At 53.9% G+C, this 9,664-nt stretch overlaps 1 protein-coding gene across 1 annotated transcript in view; it reads left to right on the forward strand.

Moving 5' to 3' along the window:
* BAG6 (BAG cochaperone 6) overlaps nucleotides 1–7,390 on the forward strand; it is a 35,168-nt gene extending 27,778 nt beyond the window's left edge. The window contains 8 exon segments of the mRNA XM_048489584.1: nucleotides 1,055–1,157; nucleotides 1,270–1,394; nucleotides 3,141–3,287; nucleotides 4,098–4,157; nucleotides 5,254–5,400; nucleotides 5,498–5,605; nucleotides 6,817–6,963; nucleotides 7,076–7,390. Of these exon segments, the coding sequence (XP_048345541.1) occupies nucleotides 1,055–1,157; nucleotides 1,270–1,394; nucleotides 3,141–3,287; nucleotides 4,098–4,157; nucleotides 5,254–5,400; nucleotides 5,498–5,605; nucleotides 6,817–6,963; nucleotides 7,076–7,174 (936 nt within the window). The 3' untranslated portion in view covers nucleotides 7,175–7,390.
* The last annotated feature ends 2,274 nt before the right edge of the window (nucleotides 7,391–9,664 follow it).

A 9,664-nucleotide genomic window follows, 5' to 3' on the forward strand; every position in this document is an offset into this window, starting at 1 on the left:
TTCACCCAGTTCAGGGAGTTACATTATTAGTCGCAATTGCTATATGGAACCTTCACGGTCAAAGGCAGTCTGCCTCTCGGGGAGGCGAGGGCGTGGAGACGGAAAAGCAGACCCAATTAGTAACCCCCTCTCGGCACACACAAATAATTAGTAACCCACTCTCGGGAACTGGTGAGAACCTGCTGGATCCCACCTCTGCCCGAGAGCCATGGCGGGTCACCCTTCTGGGGGCAGAGCAGGGGGTGACACAGCCGAGAGGTTTCCTTTCCCTTCCTCCTGTCAGTTGTGTGTGGAGGAGAGCAGTGAAGATGTCCTGCAGCTGTAAGGCTGAATGCACTCAAACGAAGTCGGCTTAATAAAAAGGAATGAACTTTGTGGAACTATGTCACCCTAGCTACAGGGTGCTGGAACTGAGGATTCTTGTCCTCAGTTCCAGTATTTATTCTATTTACAAAAACAGGTAGTAACCAATCAACTTTTCCCCTCCCCCCAGCTCCTGGCTGCTCATTGGTTTGTTTTCCTGCTCTTTTTGGAAAAAGGCGGGAGCCGGTGCATGCTGGGAGTTGCAGTCCTGAGAGCAGCTTCGTTTATGGACTGGGAGGTGCTGGATGGGAAGTGGGCTGGGTTGGCCTAGTAACTGGTGGTCTGGGGCTGCAGGTGGCCGTGTTTTAGGGCCGAGGGCTCAGAAAGGCTCTGGACTCAGAGGCTGCTGCCTCCGTTGCTCCCTTCCTTCCAGCGGTCAGGATGTCCGCAGCAAACACAGCAAAGCACTTGAAGCTGTGCAAACCTCAACCCTGCAAATCTGCTCCAAATTATTCTGGGCAGTTTCTTTTTTTCCCCCAAAGAGATTTAGGCTTTTAAGTGAACAAATTGTACTTTTGTTTTTGGTCCGGCTCTCAGTGCAACATAGGCACAATTGCAGGCCAGGCGCTTGCTCTGAGGGAAACTCGTGGTGCGTTCGCCCAAATGCACCCTTGGCCTCATTTCTGCATAGAAACCTGCCAGCCCTCCCTTGCCCTCACAGGCTGACCTCTTGTGCTGCCTTCCCCTTTAGGCCTCTGTCCAAGTCCAGGATGGCGTCGACATCACCCGCACCAACCTGGAGTTCCTACAGGAGCAATTCAACCGCATTGCCACCCACATCCTGCACTGCACAGGTAGGGAGGGGGGCGCAGAGGGCACGGGGGCCTCCGGGGGCTTTGCAGAGCGATGTGGGCTTGCTACCGAGTCCCCCCCTTCTAATCCTCTGTGACTCTTCCTCCCTCCCAGACAACTCCTTTGGCTTCAGGCTGCTGGAGCTGTGTAACCAGGGCCTGTTTGAGTGCCTCGCCCTGAACCTCTACTGCTTGCGGGGGGAGCAGGCGGCCCTCACGGCTGTTATCAACGACCGCATTGTGAGTGGGGAGCTCTGCTTGGGCTGCATCTCCGTCCCCCAGTTCAGTGGCTTGGTCAGCTTGAACCCACGGGTGGGGTGGTGGGGGAGGTGCTCGGGCAGTGGTGGGATCCAAAAATTTTAATAACAGGTTCCGATGGTGGGGGGATTCAAACAGTGGCGCCGCCGCACACACGCACCTCCAGTCCCTATTGGGCAGGGAGGTTGCTTTAGTAACCCCTTCTCGGCACTCAGAAAAAATTAGCAACCACTTCTAGAGGAGTGGTGAGAACTGGTTGAAGAAGAAGAAGAAGAGTTTGGATTTATATCCCCCCCTTCTCTCCTGCAGGAGACTCAAAGGAGCTGACAATCTCCTTGCCCTTCCCCCCTCACAACAAACACCCTGTGAGGTAGGTGGGGCTGAGAGAGCTCCCAGAAGCTGTGACTAGCCCAAGGTCACCCAGCTAGCATGTGTGGGAGTGTACAGGCTAATCTGAATTCCCCAGATAAGTCTCCACAGCTCAGGCGGCAGAGCTGGGAATCAAACCCAGTTCCTCCAGATTAGATACACAAGCTCTTAACCTCCTACGCCACTGCTGTTGGATCCCACCTCTGTTCTCGGGCCCAGAGTGTAGCTGGAAAGGGGCCTTCCAAAGCACAGGGTAAACCCGGCCGACGATGCCCTGGCATTCTTCAAATTTTGCATTGAAAATCTAGATGGGGATTCTTCAAATTAGCACAGTCGCATACACGGACAGTCTGAGACTTCCGGAGGTTGCAGTGTGGGAATCACACTGCGGGATAAAAGTTGAGCCTTCCAGTTTCAGATTTTACATAAACGTGCCTGTAACGTGTAATCTCTGGCCCACAGGTGATGTGAGAATAAAACAGGATAGTTCTCGCGTTCAGCAACCTTGTGCAGTCGGCATGGCTACCAGCCAGTGGCCCAAGTTGTTAACTGTTGGCTGGTTGAGCAAGGATTTCAGTTCAGGCCTGCCTAGTCCAAGTTCCATATTCACAGCACTGACCACTGCAACCTTTTTGAGGGGCTCTCCCATTGTGATGGGGAATTGGTGGGTAGTAGCGCAGGGAGCAGCAGTGGCGTAGGAGGTTAAGAGCTCGTGTATCTAATCTGGAGGAACCGGGTTTGATTCCCAGCTCTGCTGCCTGAGCTGTGGAGGCTTCTCTGGGGAATTCAGATTAGCCTGTACACTCCCACACATGCCAGCTGGGTGACCTTGGGCTAGTCACAGTTCTTCTGAGCTCTCTCAGCCCCACCTACCTCACAGGGTGTTTGTTGTGAGGGGGGAAGGGCAAGGAGATTGTAAGCCCCTTTGAGTCTCCTGCAGGAGAGAAAGGGGGATCTAAATCCAAACTCTTCTTCTTCTTCTTCTGTATGAGTATCGGCACTTCAAAAAGAAAATAAAATAGCACTGCGTAGAAACACGTCCCTTTGTGCCACTGTGAGATTTCTGTTGTGCGGCCTACAGCCCGAAAGATTTGTTTATCCCCCACTTACTTAAACGTATCGGCCTGCTCAAAAGCTTTGACCTGCTTCTGCAACTCTCGGGGAGACGAGCTTGCCAGGAAGTCCCCTCGACTTTCCCGGATGGTAGCTGACTTGCAGGGGTTGGGCGGGAGGCCGACCTTGTCGGGTCTCGCGGGCCAAAGACGGCGGCCGAGGCTGGGCATTCACGGCAAGTCCCCCTTTTGCTTTCCGGTCCTGACAGCCCTTTCTTTCTCTTTCCCCGCCCACCCCCGGTGGCAGAGGCGGATGTCGGCGGACATGAACCCATCCCTGGTGAGCTGGCTCACCACCATGATGAGCATGCGGTTGCAGGTCATCCTGGAGCACATGCCCGTCACGGAGGAACAGATCCTGCAATACGTCCGCAGGGTGGGCGATCCCCCCCAGGTAATACCTGGGACAAGAATGGCGCGGCGGGGGGGTGGGAGGTTGGCTGGCTGTCCTCTGTGCCATGGTAGTTCTCTTGCCCATGCTGTGGTGGGCATGTGCTTGTTTCTGACCCCCTTTTGTGCGTGGTGGGGCACTCTAGACTGGTTAGTGTTGCCTTGGAGTATGGGGGGCGGGCGGCGGGACAGATAGGTTCGTGCTGCCTTGCTAAGGTGACCAGCCGTCCCGCTTTTGGCGGGACACTCACGCTTTTCCGCAATGTGTCCCGTGTGGTTTTAAAATTGTCCCGATTAGGCAATGCGCTCCTGTGCTGCCGCACTGCCTGCTGGGGCTCTTCCCTGTTTCCTGACCGGGGAGCGCCGCAAAAGGCAGTGTGCTCCTGCGGCCGCACGCGCGCGCGCCCCGCGTGACAGGAGTAAAAATCTGGTCACCTTATGCCTTGCAGTACTGGAGGGAGCACAGATGCTGGAAAATATTGCACAAAGCTGAATTGGGAGGGTGTTCCCGAGGGTATGTGTATGTCTTTCTCGCTTCTCTTGCAAATCAGGGTGGTTTTTTTTTCATGAGAGCCACCTTCTGATATTTGGAAGTGAAACAATATGGGGGTTTTATGGGCCTCCTCCAGGGTATGGAATCTTGTCAAGTGGCCATTCCTGATTTGTGAAGGTGCTGTTTGTGGGGAGTGTGTGTGTGTTGTGTGGTGGGAGAATTATATTTCGGGTCTCCCTGCGTGGGAGAAATCCCAGGCAGCGCGGCCCAGAAGCGGGGCAGCAGTTTGACGAGCGCCTCTTTTGCCTCCCTCTTTCTCAGCCTGTTCCCGAAGAGCCCATGGACTTGCAGGCTGCTGAGCAGCTTTCTGACGCCCTGCAGGTACTGAGTCAGAGGGGTCTCAGTGGATGCGGTTCTTGTAGGTTTCCATGCGGGTGGGAGGCAGCAAGGCACCCCAAGATGTCCTGGGGTACAAGCGCACACACGTGCATCTGTGACATGATAGTTTTGGAATGTTAACTGTCCGGAAAACCTTTTTCAGCCATTTTGCCAGGTCGGTCAGTATTCTGCCTTTTGATGGGGGTGGGGCTACGCAAAAGGCCACCTCCTTATTTAGTTCTCAGGTGAGACCGTTCAGGGCAGGGATCTGCAGCCTGTGGCTGTAAGGTTGTTTCGGTTTGGTAGCAGCCTGACTCAACCTTGGGTCTACATTCCTCCATCTGGGCGTTGTGCCCAGACCCACCTTTATCTCTTCCCTAACCTTGCTGCGTGCTTGCCATCACTGGCTTCTGTTCTGTGTGAATCTCTTTCTTGGTGGGAATAGTGGGATGGGAAAACCGGGTTGTTTTGGGTTGGGATTTTCCGCGGGAAAACGTTTGCCCGTAAAAGCGGCTGCTGGGGAGAGTCTGGTCAGATTCCGCATTGTCTGTAGAAGATCATGATTGCCAGTCAATAAAGAGCTTTTAGAAGTTACTGTTGTTCTGGACTTTGCTGATTCCTTACAGTGGCTCTCCAGATGTTCATGAACTACAATTCTCATCAACCCCAGCCGATTGGCCATGCTGGCAGGGGCTGATGGGAATCGTAGTCCATGAACATCTGGAGAGCCACAAGTTACAGCACAGGTGTCAAACTCGCGGCCCTCCAGATGCTATGGACTACAGTTCCCATCATCCTCTGCCAGCATGATGCTGGCAGGGGATGATGGGAACTGTAGTCCATAGCATCTGGAGGGCCGCGAGTTTGACACGTATGAGTTACAGAACCCTAGTTCAGGCTTTAACAAAGGAATGGAAACCTAACAATGGGGGGGGGGGGCAGTTTGGTCATTGGTCCCTGTAGCCCAGTGTCAGCTGTCGAGCATTTCATCCCAGTGGGAAAGGTGATGCTTTATGTCCAATTAAAACAGGTGCTGTCCCTTGTGTGTCTGAGCAGAGGCACGAATCCCTCCCTGATGCCTGTCTCCTGTTCCCTATAGCACGAGGGTGCGGCCTCCCCGGCCCCGGCCACCACGGCGGAGGAGGCCATGCCCCAGCAGCAGCGAGGGGAGCCAGAGGATGAAGAGCCGCAGCAAGGAGAACCCCCTGCTCCCGATGCGGAGCCCTGGGCCGCCGCCGTGCCCCCGGTGAGTTTGTCTGGGCGGGAAGATCTGTGTCCAGCGGAGGGGGGGAGGTTTCCCTGCAGTGGTTAATGGAGGCCCCTATGTTTTGCTTCCCTGTCAGGAGTGGGTGCCCATCATCCGCGAAGACATCCAGGGCCAGCGCAGACTCAAGCAGCAGCCGCCCCTCAGTGACGCCTACTTGAGCGGCATGCCAGCTAAGCGGCGCAAGGTAAGAGAGGGCGGAAGGTGTGCCGGCAAAAGCCCCGTGGGAAGGGGCAGCGATTGAGCCAGGAAATCGGACGCGTTTGAGCAAGAAAGCTGGTAAGAACAAACCACTTGTTCTTGCTGGGAGGCTCAGGGAAATTCCAGGCAGAGGGGGGCAGACGCGCTGGTTGATTTCCACTTGTTTGGCTTGAGCAGAGTTCTGATTCTTTCTACTGCTCAGTCCCACCTCGAGAGTCTTTTTAGAGGGGAGATAGAAAATCAGAAGCTTATAGAATGTATACCTTCTGTTGGGGGAATGGACCATATATCACCCCCTCCCTTGCAAAAAAACACACACAGGTGAATTGGAAAAATAGGATGCTGCTTCTGTTCTGTTGAGTGCAGGAAACAGGGATGTCTTCACTCGCTCAGGGCGGTGGTAGACGGTGAATTTTCCCTCCAGAAGGCAGAGAGAGCGACACCTTCTGCTCGTTGCCCAGTTTGGCAAAGGGGGCCGATGCCCTCTGATCTGGGGCCAGAAGCACTTAAGATCTAATTAAGGCAGTTTTAAGTTTTCAGAGGTCATCTGGGGGGGGGGAGGCGGAGGAGGAGGAGAGGGTCCTTCCGTCTAGCAAAAGTCACTCGATGCAGACTGCTGACATGTGGCTGCAGCAGGAAGAGGTTGGGAAATAGTTGTGCCAAAGTAGGCCTCAGCCTCTAAGAACATAAGAACTAGCCTGCTGGATCAGACCAGAGTCCATCTAGTCCAGCACTCTGCTACTCGCAGTGGCCCACCAGGTGCCTTTGGGAGCTCACATGCAGGAGGTGAAAGCAATGGCCTTCTGTTGCTGCTGCTCCTGAGCACCTGGTCTGCTAAGGCATTTGCAGTCTCAGATCAAGGAGGATCAAGATTGGTAGCCTCTGTTCAAGTTCAATAGAACTGCACCCGTGTGGCCCTCAGTAGACTCTGAGCTACCTCACGGGCTTCAGTTGATTCTGGAGTTGTCTAGTCACGCATGCTCATTTACCACTGATTGTGGGGAAGTCCTCTACGGGTGGGTCCGATGGCTGTAGAGGGGCAGGCTTTGAAGGGATCAAAGAATCTGGTGGAGCACCAGCAGTTTCCCCATTTGGGGGTTTGCCTGTTGGGAGCTGCCACCACTGGAGGAGCAGATGGCCTGGGTTTACCCGTGCATGCCAAGGTGGCCCCCTTAATTTCTGCTTCTCCCTCCACAGACCATGCAGGGCGATGGGCCCCAACTGCTTCTGTCTGAGGCCGTCAACAAAGCCGCCAAAGGGGCCGGCGTGAAGCCCCTGACCAGCTCAGAGAGCCTCCACAGGGAGCTTGCGGACCCAGCTCTGCAAGAGGGCTACCGTCAGCAGGTAGGCCCAGCGCTCCCCTTCCTTGGGCCCTGCAGACAAGAGCGCCCAAGCGGCCGGGTGTCGATTTGGGGGAGGAGCCAGTTTCATGACCCTCCTCCCTTTTGTTTTCCAGCTGAAATCTGACCTGCAGAAGCGGCTGCAAGCTGACCCCAGCTTTACTCCCCAGAGGTTCCCCAACGCCCAGCAGGCCTTTGTGGCCGAGGACTTGTAGTGGCCGCCGCCGCCGTAGCCCTCCAGGGCCAGAGGTGGACTCTGTAGCTCGCCTCTTGTTTCCTCTGTGCACGATTCAAAACAGCCACTCCCTTCTCAGGCCAAATATTTAAGTCCCCTTCCCACATGTCCCTTGTCTGGTTGCTGTGACCTCTCTCGGCCAGTGGGAGTGCCCCAGTTGCTGCTGAAATAACAAAATAAAGCCACTTCTCCAGGGGCTGAGAGCATCTGTGTGTGTTTAAATAAAACGTTTTTTAGGGGAGGGAGTAGTAGTCATCTTTTTTGCTGTGTGGTGGTGGTAGAAAGGGCTGCCCTGTTCGCCACTGTCTGCCTCCGCATAGCAGCTCTGCCTCCGTTCGAGCCGTCGCAGGCTTTCTCTGCACCATTGGGTCAGGGTGGTTGATGTTTTTTTTTTGGGGAGACCGTTTAACCCTCCTCTCCAAGGAGGATGTTAATAATTTGAGTCGTGGCAGGTGGCCACTTGCTCTTTTGGAGCGCCTCTGCGTTAGTTACGTAAGAGAATACTTGGGAAACTGTTGTGCCTTCTTAAAATGTAAGTCATGTTGCAGTTGGTGAATGTTTTTCCCCATTTATACCCCATTACGGCGGTTACTGAATTTTACCAATCCACTATTAAATTGACAGCTATGGTTTTTAAGGTGGGGCTAAACCAGTGATGGCGAACCTTTTTGAGACCGAGTGACCAAATTGCAAACCAAACCCCACTTATTTATCGCAAAGTGCCAACCCAGCAATTTAAACTGAATGCTGAGGTTTTAGTTTTGAAAACCCGGTTGGTTCCCTCTTCCTCCGCCCCACCCGCTTGAGCAGGGGCTAGCCTGCTCTAGCCTCCAACAAATCCCACGCGCACCGCTCTGTCTCTAGCATCTCTGCCTCCTCTGCCCCCCCCCCCCGGCTGCAGCCACAGGCACCAGGCCCGCCAGCTGAGTCCTCCCTGCTCACTGTGGTGCGCGCACCTCATGCTCTGTGGCCCAGGCCAGCCTAGGGGTGTGTGTGGGGTGTGTGTGTGATTTTTTGCCCCCCACCCCCCCCCCACATAACAAACTCTGTGTTCGCGTGCCCACAGAGAGGGCTCCGAGTGCCACCTCTGGCACCCGTGCCATAGGTTCGCCATCACTGGGCTAAACAGACCAGGCAAATTGTTCCTGGAAGGGTTCCACTCATTTCCCCAGGAAAAGGCAACGTGGGGGAAGTCAGTGACCTTTTTGAGCCCGTGGGCACCTTTGGAATTCTGACACGGGGTTGGCAACCACAAAATAGCCGTCACAAGAGGTGAAGCCAGCCTTCTCCAGTGGCCAGTCAGAAGCGATGCTTGGCCAGCCCCCCTCTCTTTCTGAAAACACTTGACAGGCACCAAGCTGGGAATGCCTGTCCTCGAGGATGCAAATTCCAAAGGGGGAGGGGCTCTTGTGCTTGTAGGGATGAACGTCTCGTTTTCAATGGCCCAAACCTTTCCATAGGAAAATTGATATGAGGAATTTCTGAACATTTTCAGCCAGCTGTTGTCCTCCCTCCCCCCGGGTCATGGCTGGAAGTGTGCAGGCAAACAATAGCCCCCTTTACCAAGGAATAAAGATTCTGTGCCAAGGTAGGGAGGAAGCTGGCAGCCTTCTTCCAATCCCAAAATTTATGCTTGTGTTGGTACTTAGAGGAAAAAACAGCAAGGGTTTGTTTGAACAGGGAGTTGAGGAACCTACAAAGAATCCCTAGAGCAGAGGTCTGCAACCTGTGGCTCTCCAGATGTTCATGGACTACAATCCCCATCAGTGCCTGCCAGCATGGCCAATTGGCTGATGGGGATTGTAGTCCATGGACATCTGGAGAACCACAGGTTGCACACCCATGTCCTAGAGCAGTGGTTCTCAACCTTCCTAATGCTGCAACCCTTTAATACAGCTCCTCATGTTGTGGTGACCCCCAACCCGAACATTTATCCATTTTACAGATGGAGAACACTGATGCAGAGAGCCTTAGGTAACCCCTGTGAAAGGGTCGTTTGACTCCCAAAGAGGTTGAGAACCGCTGTCCTAGAGTGAGGCTACAGTCTTGCTTGGACACCCCTTCTCTTTTTTTGGAATAGAGCCACCCCCAAGTTAAACCTCATATTAAACACAGTGGTTTAATATATATACCAGTGGTGGCAAACCTATGGCACGAGTGTCAGAGGTGGCACTCAGAGCCCTCTGTGTGGGCACACGTGCACAGAGTTTGTCATGTGAGAATAGTGTAATTATTTCAGGGAGATTATTAGCATTAAACCTAAGACCTAGTTTTGGAGAAGCAGTGTAGGTAACCCTGTTAAGTACTGTTAAACCCTACTGATTTTCATGGGAAGAACAAAAGCACGATCCTTTGCCTGGGAGTAAGCTTGGTTGCTGGCAATGGGGCTTGCTTCTGAGTAAACCCTCCTAGGGTTGTGATTCACCCATTCAAAGCATTGCACAGCTGCTTCAAAGCAAAGCCGCCGACC

This window comes from Sphaerodactylus townsendi, linkage group LG03 (assembly GCF_021028975.2).
Source record: "Sphaerodactylus townsendi isolate TG3544 linkage group LG03, MPM_Stown_v2.3, whole genome shotgun sequence".
NCBI classification, from domain to species: Eukaryota; Metazoa; Chordata; class Lepidosauria; order Squamata; family Sphaerodactylidae; genus Sphaerodactylus; species Sphaerodactylus townsendi.